This window comes from Biomphalaria glabrata, chromosome 2 (genome assembly GCF_947242115.1).
Source record: "Biomphalaria glabrata chromosome 2, xgBioGlab47.1, whole genome shotgun sequence".
Taxonomy (NCBI): Eukaryota; Metazoa; Mollusca; class Gastropoda; family Planorbidae; genus Biomphalaria; species Biomphalaria glabrata.
The window spans coordinates 36,442,200-36,462,709 of record NC_074712.1 but is presented as its reverse complement, the minus strand read 5'-3'; the positions used below and the strand labels follow the sequence as shown (position 1 = coordinate 36,462,709).

At 32.3% G+C, this 20,510-nt stretch overlaps 2 protein-coding genes across 4 annotated transcripts in view; one reads left to right on the top strand and one right to left on the bottom strand.

Moving 5' to 3' along the window:
• Nucleotides 1-17,291, bottom strand: part of LOC106052341 (retinol dehydrogenase 7-like) — a 65,153-nt gene extending 47,862 nt beyond the window's left edge. Inside the window, exon 1 of the mRNA XM_013207741.2 lies at nucleotides 17,119-17,291. The gene's annotated coding sequence lies outside the window, so the exon portion shown is untranslated. The remainder of the gene's footprint in view (nucleotides 1-17,118) is intronic.
• On the top strand, nucleotides 445-19,475 carry LOC106052205 (uncharacterized). 3 transcript variants are annotated; one of them, XM_056020288.1, is made up of 9 exons: nucleotides 445-468; nucleotides 3,760-4,999; nucleotides 5,368-6,864; nucleotides 7,017-7,153; nucleotides 8,267-8,426; nucleotides 8,610-8,705; nucleotides 16,942-17,073; nucleotides 17,692-17,796; nucleotides 18,358-19,475. In XM_056020288.1, exons 2-9 carry the CDS (start codon nucleotides 3,772-3,774, stop codon nucleotides 18,534-18,536), a joined length of 3,534 nt encoding a protein of 1,177 aa, XP_055876263.1. In that variant the 5' UTR covers nucleotides 445-468; nucleotides 3,760-3,771; the 3' UTR covers nucleotides 18,537-19,475. The 3 variants fall into 3 exon arrangements, with proteins under 3 accessions (XP_055876263.1, XP_013063086.2, XP_013063008.2); XM_013207632.2 differs by lacking the exon at nucleotides 445-468 and adding an exon at nucleotides 480-570; XM_013207554.2 differs by lacking the exon at nucleotides 445-468 and adding an exon at nucleotides 1,009-3,436.
• Nucleotides 19,476-20,510: the final 1,035 nt, after the last annotated feature.

Here is a 20,510-nt window from a genome sequence, read left to right as displayed (position 1 = left end):
TATAGTAGGCCTATCCGTGTCTTAGATTCACATAGAAGGGTCGAGAGAACCACTGTTTGGTAGACACTGATTTTTTTTTTAGATGTTATTGTAACAGTAGGCCTACATAATTTTTAATAATAGCAGGTAATGTCCTTAGCCTTCGTGTAGTGAACAAGGAAGAATGTAGAGTTTCACATTATTTCGCAAATTCTTTTGTAGGCCTATTTAAAAAGTGCTGTTATAAAAATATAATAAAAAGCAAAGTAAAGATTGTAATAACAAAATAGGCCTAAATTCAGAATCTGCGATTTATCATGGTTCGGTTTAATGCATTGATGTATAAAAGTAAAGAGGGAGGGGGAGTTTAGACCCTCAAAGAGCGATTATTCTTTTTAAAGTATTTGCGCATATATTTGCGCGAAAAGATTATTTCCCTTGTCGTGAGCATTCAAAAAATGCGAAATCCTTAAAAAACTGCCGCTATAGGTAGGTTTCGAAAAATGTCGATCCTAGAATTTAGAATCTAGATCTAGATCTAGATATCATCTAGCATATAATTTAATCTACTTATCTAGATCAAGATTAGATGTACAATATATAGCATTAAATTAGATTTTTATAAGTCAAGAGCCTAGAGGTCTAGACTAGATCATGACTAGATCTAAGTCTAACAAACGAGTCAAACTACTGTCAAACGGCAACTAGATTCTAAAAATTAAAAAATTAAAATCTAAAAAAATAATCTGTATCTCAATGTGACAATCATCACAATGACAGTCACAATGTGATGAATGTGACCGTGATTCAATGTCTAAAAGACTAAAGATGATGATAGATAGACTCTATAGACTATAGATCTATCTATATTCTATATACAGATAAAGATATATATAGTGAATATAGTAACTTATACTACTTATATCTATATAGTAAAATAATAAAATTGAAATAATTATAATTATAATATAAAGTCAATCTAAATAATCTATCTAATACTAGTAATAGAATCTAGAGTAGATCTATGAATTATTGAATATGAACTAGATTACACAGAGGCCTAGAAAGTAGATTAGTCTAGATTCTAAATAAATACTAAGACTATGACTAAGATATTATATAGATCTAGAATGATAATCTAGACTAAATCAGAACTAGATCTAGATCTATTAGTATTGTCATCTATCTAGATCTAGACTTACTAGTCTTGAGACTGAGACTCTCTTAGTAAGACTTAGATCTAGTCCCTCTTAGACTCTAGTACTGTAGTAGTGACTCTAGTGACTAGGTTAGAATTTAGATTTTAGAATTAGATCTAATCTTAACCATAATGACATGTTCCCTGAAGTTGAAGGAAGGTCTTTGTGAGCCCTGAGGACCTTGTCAGCCCTGAGGACCTTGTGATATTAACCTATAGCCCTATGACTAATGACCAGTTATAGAATATTATGGCTCCTTCTGTCTCAGAAGACAATGGATGTGCCCAGATGAGTCACTGACTTTGGTTATGTCTTGAGATGGGGCAGAATCTGGAGTGACTGATCAAGCCAATTCTGGAGCTGCAGAGTTTGCCACAGTTCGTGCATGTATATGCATCTGTAATAGGGCTAGCTGACAGGGCAGCTTTCTTTTTCTTTCTCTTGGCTGACGCATCTTTGTTTCTTTTGCACTTGGTGAAGTTTGTACCAGCGCATACAGCCTGTCTCCATGCTGTCCAGTTTTGGGCTATCTCCTCCCACATACTTTGTCGATGCCCGTGGCTCTCATGTCTCACTTGCAGACATCTCTGTAGGTTAGTCTTGGGCAACCTTTAGGCCTGACTCCCTTTGCAAGTTCAGCATTTAGGATGTCTTTAGGGATTCTTCCATCTGGCATGCGAGTGACATGACTGAGCCAGCGTAGTCTTCTCTGTTGAAGGAGAGCATAGATGCTGTGCATGTTGGCCCGTGATAAAACTTCATGGTTGGTGACATGATCCCTCCAGGAGATGCACATTAAGCCTCGCATGCAGCTTAGGTGGAAGCTTTTTAATCTGTGTTCTTGATGCATGTAAGTTGCCCAGCTCTCACTGCCATAAAGAAGTGTGCTCAGAACACAGGCATTGTAGACTAGGATTTTGGTTGCCATAGTCAATTTGGTATTTTCCCACATGCACTTGGGGAGTTTCGCCATTTGCCTTTCCTATTCTTTTTGTCAGCTCAGTGTCTAAATCTAGGTTGCTGGTTATTGTTGTTCCCAAATATGTGAATTCCTGCACCACCATAAGTGTGTGAATTCCTAAATGTATCACTGGTATTTCTGCAACATAGATCTAAATCCAATCCACTAGATCAGTAATACCCAAACTAAAGCCTTAAGACAGCAGGTCATTTTTTGGTAGTATATATATATTGATTCTTGATCTTTTATTAGAAGTAATTTCTATTAACTTTTAAGATTTATTAGTTCTAGATAGAGTGTAGACTAAAGATCTATATCTATAGTAGATAAATTATCTAGTTAGGGAAAATAATTTATTATCAATCATTTATTTATGTTTTCAAACAACAAAAGAGATGTTATCAAAATTCATGGGGGTGTGCAGGTTATACACATGGACAATACAAGAATATATACCATATTCTATGGAATGTATTTCTTTTCACATTTAATTCTGCTTGACATTTGCAGCTGGGGCTAAAAAAAAATCTTAAATTGATTAAGGCTGTTAATTTTAAGACAAAATTGTCCAATATTGTTTTGTTGACAACACTTTTCAATATTGTCCTTGAAGAGCATACTATTTTATAAATACTGAACTACAATAAACTTGACAAACAAATAAATACGTTTCTCTTGAAAAAGTACCTCACATCCTATTGGTAATTGCAAATTTTACTGATTATATTGCTAATGAATAAATACTAGTTGGCAAAGAAACCTATACACTATATGTAAATAATAAATGATAGCAGGCTGTAAAACAAATTAGGATCTGGCTACAAGAGGGCTGACAGATGATTGTTTTGTTTTACAAGTTTCCATTGAAGGAAGTAAAATTTATCCAAGAACCTGGCCTACTATAGAGAAGTTATTGTGAACAGAAAGAGTTTGCATTTGACTTTTTACCATGTCTTGTAATTTGTATTACTGGAACTGGAGCTCTATCTATTGAATGTTTTTGAAAACCCCTCTTATAGCAATAGTCTGCTGAGAACTTGATGAGTTAGAGAAAAAGATGCTTATTTCACACATTGAAGTTAATATTTTGATTGCTTTTTCCAACAGAATGTCATGGAATAAAATAATAATTTACATATAGGCTTAATCTATGAAGTCAACCTGACTGAATTTTTTATAATGGGAGATACATAAAGGCACAACGTTAACATCCAACCAAATACTGTTATGGTTGCATCATCTGAGCGGTCTAAAATCATATTGTTTGGCATATATACGTATCAGCATATTAAAATGAGTCAGTAGATTTTTTCATTCCGAGTAAAGTGATTGGCTTAGAAGAAGATTAAAATACCAATAAGTAATTCTATAACATTACAATTACTCATTTATAAAATGTTTTAGTTAAAAGTAGACATGAAATATAAAATAAAGTGATCTATTTATAAACATCTGTCAAAAGCAATTTTAAAATGTTTATGTATCATATAAAATCTTTTTTTAAAATCATGTCAGTTGTTTTTTTTATAATAAGAGACTTTGCAACTGGCAAAATTATATTTTATTTGATCAATTCAGTCTAGCATAGATACTCTTTTTTTTTTGTTTTTAATCTCAAAGCTACTTTGAAGAATGGTAGAAAATCTTCAGGCACAATATTTGGAAGAATTATCAAGAGAGTGCACAGACCAGAGGATAGCTTCCTTTATTCATAATTCTCCAAAGAAAAAAAAACGAACATTTACTATAAATACAGATTATGCATCTCCAAATCTAGGAGACAGAGATATAAATCTTGATTTAGTCAAAGTTGAAAATGTTAGTTTCAGTTCATTGGGTGACAGTGACAGCTCTCATGAAAATGTTTTTGTTTCTGAACATTTACTTTCTGTATCCTCACCATCATCATCCCCTGTCTATGTGAATACAGTGCTTGAGGCAGACACATCAACATTCACTCCAGAATCTCCTATTAACATCCATGATTCTAAGACTGTTGATTCTCAGAACTCATTACCAAGTGTGTTACCACAAACATGCACATTAGTCAGTGACAAAGAAAATGTTATTGGGCTTCCCATAAGCCTTGAGTTGCATTTTGAAGAGGAATTACCTGATGTTGTGCCACAGCTGACAATAGCTTTACACAACCTCTCGGTTGTCCATGATTCCTCTGATCACCATTCCGATAACTCTAGGGATGATTTACTGAGTCCAGTTATTCCAATTGACTGTCCATTGTCTTCAAATAGGCCTATAGTCAACAATATTTCTACAGAAAATTTTTTGCCAAATACAGAAATTGAAAAAGAACAAATTGTTGGAAATTCAAAACCAGCATCTGAAGAAGTTATTTTTGGAGATAAATTGTCTCTGATTATAGACACATTAAATGATACATTTACCATAACAGAAGGTAACTCTGTAATGAAAAAAAGGTCAAAGCTGCCAAGTAAAAAAGGCTCTAAACTCCTCATAAATAGTGTCCAATCAAAGTCACAAATAGAAGGCTACACAGCAGCATCTGAAATTTCTGAAAAAGGGGACAGCAGTGGCATAAAAAACAAACGTATTACCTTCAGTATTTCCGAAGTCAATAAATCTAATGTACCTAACAAAAGCTCATTGGACTTGTCAGAAAACAAAAACCTGCAGCATCATTCCAAGGAGTCAAAACTAATGCTAAAATCTCAGGGTGGAATGGAAGATGTATTACCTTCTGCATCTGTGAACATGCCTATGACAACAAAAAGCTTGCAAAAGAAAGGTAACAGCCTAATGCAGGCAGAGAAAAACAAATCAAGTCTTGATGGCACTCAGAACTTTAGAAGAACTCTGAGACCCAGAGCTGATAAAAGTGGTAAGAAATTAGAAATGGTACTGTTTTTTTGTAATGCACAACAAGATTCTCATGGATAATGACAATTATTATTATTATTAATAGCTAAAAGTGTTATTACGATAGATAAGTTACAATTAGCTAATAATTTTCTGGAAACTTTATTACATAAATGTTTATCAGATACTAAACTTATTGAGGGCAAGCAAAAAACAAAATTAGAAGATAGAGTTAGTAATGATACAACGGATAGAAAAAGAACACAGATCATTAAGTATCATAATTCTTATCATTCTTAGAGCTGTGTAAAAATGCTTCTTTTAAAACATGCTTAATTTGTGCCAGTGAAGTAAAATACCAACAAAAAAAAATGCCTCTTTTTTTTTCAGGTTCTCAACTCAGCATGGATAAAAGCTCATCATCTAACATCAGAGAGGAAAACAATGAAGAAGAATCTAATCAGATTGCGATTCCAAGAAATAGAAGAAAGAGAAAAGTAGAGGAGCATGGTTTAATGCAAGAAAAGCTATCACCCAAAAAGAATGTTGAAAAGAAAAACGCAGTTTCCAAAAAAAATAATAAAAAAGTAGTTGCAGCTAAAGAGATGGATATTGGTAAGCCACCCTCAGACACACTGGCAGAGTTGGACAGTAAAGCAGAACATAAACCTGTTGTTTCAAATGCTGAAAAGAAAGAGGATATGTCTACTGTTTCCAAAATGGATGATAAGCCTGATGAATTAGCTGAGTTAGGTGCTTTAGATAAGAACCAAAATAGGGCTGTTGATAATCAGAAAGAAGGGAATACAAGCTCTAGTTCATCCACTTTAAAACAAAAACCTAAACAACCTACTCGAGGTAGAGTTTCAAAGACAAAAATTCAAGACAAAAAAGATTCAGAGCAACAGGCTCTAACTGGATCTGATATAAAACCAGGAAAATCAAAAGAACTTGTCAGAACAAAGCCAGGGGCCAAGAAAAAAAAAGATTCAGAAGAAAACAAAATAAGTAATTCTATCTCCTTGGCTCAAGAGGAGATCTTATCAAAGGGGAAAACATTGCACCAAAGTTCAGATAAACAATCAAAACCAACTACTAATGAAAAGCCTTCAAGAAAGCCAAAAGAAGATAAAAAGCAACTAGACAGTACTAGTGAGACTCAGCCAAAACCATCAAGGCAGAAAAGGCAAGCTGCTAAAACTTCAGAAGACCAAATTCTAACCGATTTTCAGTCATCAGTATTAGGAAAAGAGGAACTTAAATTACCAGTAGGAGGAAGATCAACAAAAAAAAAGCAAGATTTAAAAGGCTCACACCAACAGGATAAAGAACAAATACCACTTGATAATGTTAAGATAGAAAAAACACTTAAGCAGAATATAAAAGATTCTGGTAAAGATGGTTGTCAGGAGAAAGATGAATCAAAAGTAATCACAAGGCCACAGAGAAAACTTAAACAAGATAAAATAGATTCTGATGTAACTCTTGCAAGTGGCAGTGGATCTTTACTACAAGGTAAAGAAGAACCCAAAGCAAATGTTAAAGGAGCACGAAAGATAAAGCCAAAAAATAAAGATTCAGAAAAAGAAAGTGATACTGGTAGCCTGTCAACAGTAACAGAGAAACTAGATGCAAAAGTACCTGCTGTTGTGAAGCCAAAACCAAAGAAAAAGCAAGGTTCTAAAGAGTCTGAACAACGGGTTGCAATCAGTACTCAGTCTCCTATAGAGAAAGACTATAAGAAGCTGGATAAAACTAAAACAGATAAAAAGAGCAAATCAAAGAAAACTCCAAGTCCTGTGCCTGCACTAGATACAGCCCACATATTGAAAGATGAAATAGTCAAGTCAAGTCAAAAGTATGTTGGAGTTCACTGCTCAATATCAGGTAATATAGGTTGAGATACTTCTAAGAAAATCATTTAAAATATTAGATGTTTTTTTTTTTATTGGATCTAGACATCTAGTATTTTATACTTTAAAGACATATATATTCATTAAGATCTAATCTATTACTCATATATTTATTTCTATAATCAGGTGGTTTATGGAAAGCTGTAAAAGAAGCTGTATCATATGGAGCAAGATCTTTTGGCCTATTCCTAAGAAATGGAAGAAACTGGACACTTAATTCTGTTGATGAGAAAGAAGTTGAAAAATTCAAAAAAGCTTGTATTGTAGGTTTTGTGTGTGTGCTTCTTATGCTTACACTATTTCCAGAATTAACTGAAGCCTAATTTTTTAAAATGTTTTTTTTAAAGAATATAGTTAAAAACACCAACAGGAATTTATTATCTAAACCAAAGTAAAGCTGTTAGTTATTACATGTTATATATTTCCTAAATGATGTGACAAAAAGAATTGTAATTCCAAAACTCCTAAGCGAATATTGTAAAATACCTACTGGACCTTGACAACCTAATGCTCAATGTCTGTGTAGTGAGCACTGCTTTATTGCAGTGAATGCTGGTCAACATATGATTGAACAGTGCCCATATTTTGTCTCCAAAACATGTGTATCTCCTGGAAAGAACATGTCTTCAACCAAGAACTTTTGAAAATAGTAAATGCAGCAATAGTATGAATTATTGACATAATGAAGACTATGTTGGCTCAGACATGTCACCCACATGCCAGATGGTAGAATTTCCAAAGACATCCTAGATCTATATATGCTGAGCTTGTTGAAAGAACCCGACCCAAGGTATGAGCAAAATCTTACAGAAATATCTGCAAACTAAAGCCATGCAATTATCCTGGGCAAGAATAGTTGTGATTTAGATCATTTATAATGTTGCAATGTATTTTGTGTTTCTACTATATCCTATAGGATACCTACTAGTAAGGGAAAGTGGCCTATAATTTCCTGGGTCAGATTTTGTATGAAATGGAAAATATGAACTTAGCACCTAGTACTTTTCTTAGCCTGAATTGGTGATCACTATATAAGTTTATAGACAAGCGAAATTCAAACAGTCATTTTAAAAAAAGGGAATTAAAATTTATTCCTAAAACCATAAGTCTCATTAGGTACCAAATGCATAATATTATTAATATCAGTATTCTGGTGTAAGTATAATTTTGGAATCTACACACATAATATAATACTGTGATGTACAAGAAAAGAAAGCAAATATTTTGGCCCTTCAACTTTGACCCATGGAAACGTGGTTTAAAAAAATGGTTTAAAAGTCTTTATTTGCATAGGAGTCAAATAAACCAAATATTTGGTAATTAATGTTGAAAACTCATTGACACGTTAGTAAAACTTGTTGTTGCTGTTGTTGTAGGACAATAACTACATTGCCGATCAAATTCTTCCTCATGGCTCTTATTTATTGAACTGTGGCTCGTCGAACACAGAAACACTGAAGAAATCTAGACAAACTTTGATCCATGAACTTAAGATTTGTGAGAAGCTTGGCCTAACACTCTACACTTTTCATCCTGGTCAGTACATTTTTTTTTTTAAAACACTATGACCCAGAAAATACTACTAAAGCCTACAAAATGAGTTATGTTTTCTTGTAGCCATTTTACTTAGTTTTAAATTGTTTCCCCCCAAAAAGATGATAGTTTTAATGATTAAGCAAACAGCTCTTAACATAAAAGTGATTATATACCATTGTGTAGGATCGGCTTGCCATGGCAACAGTGTCAGTGAGTGTATAGAGACCATTGCAGAGAGTATCAACTTGGCACATGATCAAACAGAATATGTCAAAACAGGTGAGACAAGACAGTCTTGAACTAACTAAAGAGTTATATGTGGCAAGTAACCCAAAGGCTGGGAAAGAGGGCTGGATCGTACATTGACAATCATTACTAGCTGCATGTGGTCATTCTTAAGTGTTAAGGTGGCTTTGCTATCTTCTACCTTAAAGTGTTAAATTCTGTGTAGCTGTAAATGAATAAGTATGTTCCTAATGTGGGAGTGAGTACCCAATAATACTAAATATAATGCATTGTCTTTGATTCAAAGATAAAACATGACTATGCAGACACAGACAGCTGTGATCTCCCTATGTTGCAATATTGGCATGCATATAACTTATTAAATATATACATATAGCATATTTTAAATATTCCATTCAAATATTTATTTGCTTAGCAGAATTGTTTGCTAAATATTGACTAACATTTAGACTTCCTTTTAATCTTATCTTTCATTCATGATTAGATGTAGCAAATTCTTTGTTCTCACATAAGCACAACTCCACTCAGTAATTGTCACGTATCAATGTCAAATATTAATTTAAAATAAAGTCAAGGCTAAGGCCAACATCCGTAATTCCAATGACATAGCTATCACCCGTGTAACACTTGATAGAAAATTATTTGATTGATTGAAGGAAACAATTTCATTGGTTGGGCCAAAAGTCATAGTTGAAAGTGAGAACAAAGGCGCGAAGAGGGAGTCAGTTGTGTTGAGATTCTTAGACAGTAATGACGTACATTAATTTTGAGTTAGATTTGATAGAGATCAGTCTGTATTTGTATCAAATCTAGTAGTAAATTTGAATATTTTATTTGATACGGTTTACTATCGTAAATACTGTACATTGCAGTGATTCCTAGTTTTTGAATTACAGTTCTGTATTTGTTAAAAGGATCTTCACTTATTCAATCTCTAAGATAGTATTTAGATCTAGAGATATACAGAATCCTCGGCATAGCGGTTACAAGATTTCAGCAACCCTGACGATTTGGCAAAGATCAACTAACAAGAGAGTAACTTACAAACCGCAACATCAAGATCCCAAGATCTTTAACCGTGATAGTAATGAATAAAGCACTGAAGGAAATCCACACATTGAAATTCAAACACTTTAAGAAATAAATTTAAAAGTATAGTTCAATTACAAAATTACAATATTCACTGCCTATAGATTTATCACAATTCCATTAGCTAGTACACCATGTTAAGATATATCAATGACAAAGTAAACATCATGACATTTATTAGTAGGCATAGCATTGGTGCATGGTATCACAGTCTGGAGACTGGACAACAACATTCACAGGAACAACTTTCATAAGTCACATTGTTACGTGCGCAGCATAGCGTGAATTTGGAATGGTGCGAATGGGTTTTGAAAGGGTTAGATAGGAGAGGATCCAAAAATAGATTAATGTAAACGAAGTTATTATTGGTATATTATTAATTGTTACTCAAGATTAAAGTCTTCATAATTTACTATGTATGAGTCTGTTGGTGTGTATAATTCAGAGTCTCATCTGCTCGTAACACACATGATAATTTAACTCTTCAATGTATAGAATGAGTTGGTTTTTTTTTTTTACGTAAAATATAATATACAAGATAAATCCAACTTCAATGAACATAATAGATAATATAATTTACACTGGTCTTGAAATACACACTGATCACTTGAACTTCAATATATATATTCACTATATGTACATGAGTGACTATTAACTTTCTTGATACATGACTATTTAGCTGACTTCTCTCACTGCTTACATGGTCACATCGCTAACTTTTCAAACTTCACCAACTGACTAAACTCTCATTGGCCCATACTTCCAGACATACATAATTAGTATTCACAATTCCTACTTTCACCCTCTGTATTCAACAAAATTCACCTAAATATAAAAATGTAAACAAAGTACAATAAGCTGAACATTTGACCTGTGACAGTATGTAAGTGACATTACCCAACTACTGCATTAAGACCAAAAAAAATACACCCTTCGTTTTCTATCATTCAGTTTGAAACTAACTTCTTCACCCCTACCCAAAAAATAAATTAATTATGCAAGCGATTATTTCATAAAAAATACACCTATTCTAAAACAATTACATAAATGTAAGGAAGTAATGTTACAATATGTTAACAAAGACACACAATTTTATTTTGTATTTTCAGTATCACTTAGTCAAATATATTTATAAAATGTACAAGAAATGTTCACAACAAATATAAATAATAGTTAAAGGTGTTTTTTCTGGTCAACTAGCTGTTAAAATTAAAAGAAAACATTTATGTTTGTTTATAAAGGCTAAGAATGCACTTTGTATGTAAATATCACGCAATTTTTTTAATGGACTTTTTATACAGCGACATTCGTGCAGTAGCGTAACGAGTAGCGGCAAAACATGTTACTAATCAGATTTTATTTATTTTTTGTTTAGGGCCCACATCAGGATAAAAGACGCTTATTTTTGTGTGTTTTGATTGCCAGTCGGTCTGTCTGTCATGTTGAGATAACCAAAACAACAACTCTAAAAGCTATTGAAAATCTGATATAACCTTTAACCTCTCAAAAGTTTTAAGTATATATAATATATTGTTCTGGATGTTTTTGTGAAAAAAAAAATCAATGCCAACCAATGTTTGTTTGCTCTTCTAACTTATATTACATTTAATTTCCATGCTTAAACGTTGCAAAAACACATGATCAATAATATACTGTTCCGGTTTTTTAATGTAAATAGCATATAAATGCTAAATGAAAATCCTGTACTGACTTATATTTCATTAACTATAAAGTTGTTCCTGATATTGTTTTATAAAAAATAAATTATGTTAAATGATTGTTTGAAATCGCATAATTAACTAATATTACACTTATATTCTTTGACAATACCTCATTATAGTTTATTTATCGATATCAAATTGTTCAGTATTTTCAACTTAAAACAAATTTATGTCAAATGACTTTATTTTTTCAAGTATTTCAAATTTGACAATAGGTTGTCCATGATTTTAAAATAGGAAAGTAATTTACTAGAAACGATTATTGAAAATCACTTTTTAGACTTATTTTACAGTTAATTTTCTTGCCGAAACATAACAAAAGTTGTTTAATTGGTAAAGAATGGTCCGGATTTTTAAAAAAAAAAGAAATCGACTTATGTTACTTTAATTTTCTTACAAATCATCGGCTAAAATTTCCGAATGTTATATGAAAAATCTACTAAAGCCAAATAACGGTTTAAAATCCCTCTTCTAATAGATAAAACAGATAATCTTCTTCTCATTTACGAAAATTGGTTGCTCCGGATTTTTTATGAAAAATTTTTTAACTTTATGTAAAATCGCACTTCTCTCTTACACTACATTTAATTTTCTAGCTAAAATGTTAGAAAATCTAAGTATCATTAATATTATGTTCCGATTTTTAAGGAAAACAACTTCCTAACACCTAAATATGGTTTGAAAATCTCTCCACGGGGCTATGGTACATCTAATTTTCATACGAGACCATCTCAAAAATTTAATTAACGGTGTTTGATTTATCTGGAATTCTTATTTTTTCTCACTATGTATACAAACATCCGGAACAATATGTTATTGAAACTTGAAACTATTGCAATGTTTCAGAAGGGAAATTAAATTTTAATCAGATTTTCAATAGCTTTTAGTCTTTTTTTTTTTAATTTCGATATTAACATGGCGGACAGACATACTGACAGACAAAACGCACAAAAAATGCGTCTTTAATCCTTATATATATATATACATATTTAATATACATATTGCTTGTATTAATAAAGACATTTTTAGTCTCACTAGGCGGTGTGACATAGTAGATTTATTTCCTATGATGTCATATGGAGTTAATTCTTAAAATGAAATGCTAAAAGAACTCTCTCAGTGCACCAATGTCTATGAACCCTGGACAACCTGCTCGTATAAAAGACATTTTTTAGTCTATTTAGGCTGTGTGACGTAGTGGATTTTTTTCCTTTGACGTCATATGGAATAAATTCTTTAACTGAATTGCTTAAAAAACTCGGTATAGTAATGTTTATTAAACCTCGTAATCTGACTCGTATTTAAAAAAGACATAATAGCTATATTTAGATCTAATCTAAATTTTTTACACTAGATCTATTTTTTTACAGTAGAGCTAGATTTTTCACACTAGATCTAGAATGTTTTTACACTAGAGCTAGATTTTTAAAACTAGATTTAGATTTATATTTTAATTAAAATCATTGTAGATTCTACATCTAGAATTTCTAGGTCTATCTTATCTTATATAAAACAGACGTTACTTCAAAAAAGAAGATGATTACGTCCTACACGTCATGCATTCAGTCATGCATATTAACCAATGACTTAAATTCTGCCAAGTCACTGGTTTTCCTGTCTAGCTCAGGCAACCCATTCCATGCTACTCTAATAGCACTAGTTTAGAATGTTTGTTGTTTTATGTTTCGGATGTTCTTTCAAAGTTGATAATGTTTACTTACTAGTCCAATCCTCTTGCAGGACGACGGGGGATGGGAGCGGGCATGGTTTAAACCTGGGACCATCGAGAAATCCAAACGACAGTCCAGCGCGCAAAACGCACGACCAGGCAGTCATGATTTAGACTAGATCAAGATCTATAATTTCAATTTCTAGACTTAAAGTGAAGATTTTTATTTCCAAAATATCTAGATCAATATCGCAATGTTATAAAATAATAAAACTAATCTGCTATTTTTAAATTTAATATTGCATTCAGTCATTTCAGTCTATTAAGGGGAGGAGGACCACCTGAGGCTATTTTTTTTATTTTTTAACCAAATGCATTCATATTTGGTATACATATATATGGAGTTAATCTAATGTAAAAAATGTAAAAAAAATCTTTAAAAAATTTTTGGTTGCCATGGAAACGCCGCCATATTGGATTTTTTAAGGTAACTTTAAGCCGTATCTACTCCTACAGTATTTGTTGAAAATGAATGAAATAACTTGAATTCAATACTTAAACAATGTATCTAGAAAGATATAGACTTAGAAATTGAATAAATCTTTTTACTTTTTAAATATTTTTATTCAAACTTATGATATGTTTTTTTCTATAAAAAATGACAATTTTGGAGACAAAATGTTGAAAATTAAAAAAATGAAGACAAAAATTGAAAAACTGGCTCTATATAATGGAACTACATTATGTTGTTAACATATATTCCAAATTTCATAAGAATCCATCAATAAATAAAAAAGTAGATACAAATTAAAGAAGGTGACCGAAGCAAAAATGTGATTATCGAGAAAAACACCTAAAAAGAAACAAGTCTTTTTAAAATGATTTAAACAGTATTCTCCATAGGTAGGGCCAATTTTTTCAATTAATTTTATTTCCCTGCAAGCTTAAGCTGCTCTCCTTAAGTGACATCTGTGTTAAATAGCTTTATTTCTCTTTTATACTGAGTTTGACAGGGTTTTTTTTAGGTCCCATTTTTTGCAAGTTGATGATTATGAATAGTAATGGAAACATGCAATCATTTTTTAAGTCATACAAAAATCCAAAGCCAAATTTCCAACAGATCCAAGGACTGAAAAGTTTATTCTTTTAAATTAGATACATTTTGTTTTGCTTTAGTTACTTTTGGGTGAATCGTCTCATTTGCATTCTGGGTGGCTCCCGAGAGGCGCCACTGTAAAGGTTTTGATATGACAACTGCCGATACAAATGTTCCAAGAGATTAGCAAGTAAATCATATTTTAAGAAATGCTAACACATTAAATACTTTTACAGGAACTTTGTCCAGTGGGTCAGCAAAGTTAAAATAACACCATGAAGAAACTCCGGTTGGGTGATGTGGTTTGGTAGAAGAAATCCAGTGGCGAATAGTGGCTAAAATGGCATTTCTTATTTTGTCCACATGATGATAATTTCTTATAGCTATTGCATAGCATGTAGAAAGGTTGTTTTTTTATAGCATTCTTAGTTGAATTACCATAGCCCAGGTCACCTAGGCTGATCTTATCCTTACTTCAGAATAAAACATGGCTGCGGAGAGAACCAAGTAGTTCCAAACCTGTAAGGCCGACGAATTGTTCTGTTTTACGACAATACCTTGGGGCTCAGATCTGTTCATAAAACTCTCAAAAACAACCTGGTGTTTCCATCAGACAAGGTTGTTTATCTCTGTCTAAACTTCTGCCCTGATCTTTTCCATAAAATTTCAGTTGATTGCATCAATGCCGAAGAACCTTTAAAATAAAAATAAAAAAAAGATTGTAAAGTCAGCTGAATTATTTTTTAAAATAATTTTTCTAAAAAAAAAAATATAAGTTAGTTTTAATAATATCAAAGAAATACAATGTGATTTCTTTTTTTATTTATCTATATCCAGAAATTTAAGTATTGTATTATATAATATAGTCTAGAATTAGCCCAGCCCTATGTACAGTAAAAAAAAAAAATAGATCCATTGATGTTTGTTTTTTCTACAATAGTGATAACATTTATATCGAAAGTTAGAATAGTTAGATCTAGATCTATTTCAATAATAAAAATTATTTTACCTGGGTAGTTGAGTCTTGTTTCCAAAGTGAATGTCAAAGTGGTAACTAGACTAGAACTAGAACTTGTAGAGAAGAAAATTAGTTATTATCTAGGTCTAAGTCTAGATCAGATCTTGTAGTAGTGAAACTGTTGATAATCCAGCTAGATCTAGATCACATGTGTATTGCAAGCTTTGATAGGCTTTAGGCCTACTTGATTGAGAGGCACCAGTTATCATGTGGTAAGGATGTTTTTGTTTAGATCTAGTTGATCATGTTGATGGGAATATGAATTTTGAATGAATAATCAATATAGCGATGTCGATAGGGCCTCATCTCAGCCTAGCCTGCCGGCTAATAGTCTTATAATGTCTAGATCTAGAATGACGAATCTAGACTAATGTCTATTCTTTTTAGTTTTCATGCTAGATCTAGATTTAGAAGTTGAATAATAAGTCAACAGGTAGAGCATCTAAAACTATATCATCAATGAAACGTAAACAACCATGTTTTGTTTATGTTCAAACTAATGTCGATAGGGGCGGAAGCCCAATGCCGACCAATCATTTTGTCGGAAATAATAAGATACTATAAATAAATATATTTTACACTCTCGGTGACCACGGGTTTCCGTTCAAAGCCGAAACGCTATTTATATTATTTCGGAGATACGGTTATTTTAGGAAAGTGTAAGAAACGACGGTTTCATTGATGCCAAATATGCCTAGGTCGAATATGACTACTCAAAAGTATTCAATGCGTTACCAAGGGTATTATTTACATGTAGATTCGGAATTAGATGAAATAAACATTATACATGCTCTAGAAAAATGACTAAAAACAATATTTAAAGTTAAAAATTACATATTTCAATGTTCAAAACTTGTAGATAAATGGATAAACTTTCAAATAATGAAATAAAAAAAAGTTCGATTTTTTTATTTTAAATATCGATATTTTGCTCAGTAGTGGTGGTCCTCCTCCCCTTAATGGATTATCTAAGTTTTTTTTTTTTTACATAAATCTAAATTACACCTACATTATTCCAAATTTATATTTTAGATCTAGTAGATATAGATCTTAAGAGTGATAAATCAGAGGAACATCCTCATTCTAGTTCCTTTTAAATGAAAAGGCCTAAATGAAAAAGCTGATAGCTCTAGTGTTGGTAACTGTGCTGGGACATGGAGCAGACGTTGCCGAAGTACCAGCTCGATGCCTTGTTTTCTTTTTTTTTTTCAATTACAAATCAATACCAAAAGATTATCTAAAATTGCTTGTCTGACATATTGTATTTATCCGCTAGTTGTCATGCCGCAATGTGTAATATATCTCTTTATCAATAATAGGCTATTAGTTTGTTATTAAATTAACAGCTATGCCTGGTCGTGCAGTTAGCGCGCTGGACTGATTATCTCGACAGTCCCAGTTTCATACCCCGCTCTCTGCCATCCAGCGGTAGATTTGGATAAGGAAGTCAATTATCGTTAACTTTGAAGGAACATCCAAAACATGTAAAACATTTTACAGAAAAAAAATTTTTTACAATGCCAAATGAATCTTTGAAACATTATTACTTTTGGCAATCAAAACAAAATTATGTCTTGAATATTCCTTGCGAATAGGCGGATCCGACGGGGGCCGCCTCTGAGTTTGTGTGACAACACAAACTCTCTTTGTAATCTTGTTTATTTTATTTATCCAAGTGATTGAGAACATGTCTGGTCAAGGGAAGACTGTTGGGGGAAAATTGGAGGAATTGAAAGCGATCATCGATAAAGTAATAGATAAATCTAGAATAGGAATCTGCCTGGATACATGCCATGCCTATGCAGCAGGTAAGAACATGCACATATAGTACAATTATTTAGAAGATAACCTACCTTGTTGTTTGCTACTTTTTTTTGTGTGTGTTCAATCCCAGATATCTGAAGAGAAGTATTGTTGATTGTATGTTAAATGTTTTAGATTTTGCTTCTTTTTTTTCTGTCCTATATTAGTATTTATTAATCATCTAATAACTGGATCTGTCACATATTTTAACCCAACTGTGAACTGATAGCATATCTCATGGTTTTAGGATAACTAACTTACAACGCACAGTTATGAACAACAGTTTGTGATAAACTTGTAATTAGATAACTTATCAGTTCTAAAAGGGAACTTTATTCATATGAAAAATCCCCCCCCCCCTTTTCCCATAACCAATTACTTACTATATTGATTTAAAGTCCAGCTAAGTTAAAAAGATGGTAAAAAAAAAAAGAGAAAGCTTTAAAAATGCTACAAGGTTTTTTGCTTGATGTTTTTTTCATTGACTCCATATTAAATTTATAAACATACTTTATAGATTTTAAAAAGCTATTTTGGTCCTATATTTTAAAACTCATGTTAGATCTATACATATGTTTATGGTGTAATAGCATCTGACTAAATCTGTTCACTATTTATTGTAGGTTATGAAATTGCCACAAAAAGTGGCTTTGAGCAGTTTATTAAAGAGTTTGATGAAATTATTGGTCTATCATATTTATGTGCTGTTCACTTAAATGATGCAAAAGGTAAGACTGAGGTGATCTATTAAAGACTATAGAGATACCTGTGTGCCACTGTTTTCTCACTATATATTTTATCTGTATAACATAGTTAACATAGTTACTTAGTAAACAGCATCTTAGAAAAGCTGGAGTGAGGCCTTCTTTAGTCAGATGAACCTAATGTAAAGTCTAGATAACTCCTTTGGCTATAATAAAGTCATGTTCTCAAGTCTGATGATTAAGGAAGAGTGCAGTATTTAATGTTTAGAATAACAATGAGCACTAATAACTGAAAGTAGATAGCTCTCTAACTCTATAACAAAACTATTTTCTCATTAAGTATCATTATTTCATCATATTACAGAAAAGCTTGTTTTAAAAATGTGTTAGTTTCCATAAAAAGGTTCAAATACTAGCTGTATGAATTAAAAAAAAAAAAACTCCCTTCTGAGACCCAACTTTTCCCTTGATTTTATCAATAGAATTCTTCAAACCCATCCTGTTCAAAATGTAATAGAGGCTCGACTCATTAGGAAATTGACATTTTTCATTCAACTAACATAATTTAACTCTTCCATTTCACAGAAGGACTTGGCAGTAATTCAGATAGGCATGAAAATATTGGCAAAGGAAAGATAGGCCTTGAAGGTTTCTATCATATCATGAATGATCATCGTTTCAATAACATACCCATAATCTTGGAAACTCCAGTAAACAACTATGCAGAAGAAATAAAAACTTTATATGATCTTGAAACATTTTAAAATTTACATAAGGATTTCTTCCTCAGTTTCATTAGAATTTTGTTTCTCAAGTTGTGTCTCACAGGTTTTAAGTGTTCAATATTTTAGTTAGTAATTCTTTTGTTTGTATATTTTTTTATTATGCTTTAATGACAGTAATCCAAGAAACAAAACTTTTCATTATAAAACAAATAATTCTGGCTAATCATTATAGTGGATGTTAGATCATTAGATCTTTGTAGTTTGTATGTTGAGATTTTCAGATCTGAACGTTATCACAGATGGGTGTAGTTGATTGTGAGTATTTATTGTCTCACTCCATTTTGTGTTGGGTTGCATCATAATGAGTTTGGAAATACAACAGGCTGAATGAATGATACAAAACTTCAATGTGCTATTAACTATATAAAAGATTAAACCTTAGTACTTGAAACATTGTTTACAAGAATATAGAGTGTAATAAACTGACTCCCTTTTGCTGATATTATATTATTTAGTTTTTGTTTTTACCCTTCCTACCATGTCTAGAAATGAGTCAGAATTATTGACCTAAGTTATGTGTAACCAATCAGAGACATTTGACCTGATTACACCCGGGCTGTTCTCATTTTCTAGAAAAAAACAACAAATTTCATGAGAATGTTTTTTTTTAATAGCTACACTTCAGAGGATGATTCATAGATTTTGTTTAACATTGTGGACTGATTTTAGTTGTATGCAATAAGAGTTTTATTGATCATTATTATATATTTTTTGACAAAGATCTTTCCACCTAGATTTGATAACATTATTTCTAGTCTGTTAAAGGAAGGGCATTATTACTTCCTATATTTGTTTATTTCAAAAAATATTATTCCTATCACTAGAGTGATCTAATCAGTCTTTCATTTTTTCTTGCAGCTTTTGATCCGAAACATTATTTGATGTAAGGATATAATAAAATTATAAATTTTTTGACAATTTTGACTTTTATTTGCATTACTAATTACTATTAATGGCAGAATTGAGTTCAAAAGAGAACTACAGAGTGCTAAATCTATGGTCTCCAGTCGCAAAGAGTAGGGAATCTCATAGAAATAGAATGTCTGAGCATTAACTATGGTCAGAATGATGTCACCCACACAAGTTACCTGTTGCCCATGCAGCTGAAGTATTCAAAGGAAGGGCAAGTGCCATACAGACTCTGCCAGGGTGTAGCACTGTGTGCTGCAAACTGCCTAAGGGTCGCCAGATCCTGATTTTTCCTCAGGTTTGACTACTGAAGCCTTTCCCATGTTTGGGTAAGCTGCAAGGCAGCAGAGGTTATAATTGTTTTCCTTCTCCAAAGTCACTGTCAAGGGTCGCCATCTCCTGATTTTTCCTTAGGGTTGACTCCTGAAGCCAGGTCATAAATTGCAGAAAGATGTCAAGGGTCGCCAGCTCCTGATTTTTCCTTAGGGTTGACTCCTGAAGCCAGGTCATAAATTGCAGAAAGATGTCAAGGGTCGCCAGCTCTTGATTTTTCCTTAGGGTTCACTCCTGAAGCCAGGTCATAAATTGCAGAAAGATGTCAAGGGTCGCCAGCTCTTGATTTTTCCTTAGGGTTGACTCCTGAAGCCGGGTCATAAATTGCAGTAAGATTGTCAAGTTTTTGGACAATCTCATTCACCTACAGGTGCTCTTTGAATATTCAATGGTGTTCAAAAGAAACCTGTTTCCATGAGCTCCTTTAAAAACTTTTTTTTCCCCTAGCATAATGCTGATGTTAAAAAAATAATTTTCATTGATCAATGCTTAGATCCAACTAGTGAAAGGAAAATTTTCACAAAGTAAATGCCCCAAGAAAATTGTGAATGGTAGTCTGATGATGAACTAGAAACAAAAGTCGCTTCTTCTGAGAAATATATTTCAGTAATAACTTATTACCATGTTCCATTCAATTGTATAGCTTCAGAAGTTCACTTTGCCTTTTTTTTTTCCCTTTCCAAGGCTTTGTCCTCCTATAGGTATGCAGGT

Excerpts from the sequence above, each read along its gene's own strand:
- LOC106052205 (XM_056020288.1), top strand. The coding sequence starts at position 3,772 with ATGGTAGAAAATCTTCAGGCACAATATTTGGAAGAATTATCAAGAGAG. Across the intron at positions 7,154-8,266 it reads AATTCAAAAAAGCTTGTATT|GACAATAACTACATTGCCGA; the intron begins GTAGGTTTTGTG and ends CTGTTGTTGTAG. Across the intron at positions 17,074-17,691 it reads ATGCCATGCCTATGCAGCAG|GTTATGAAATTGCCACAAAA; the intron begins GTAAGAACATGC and ends TATTTATTGTAG.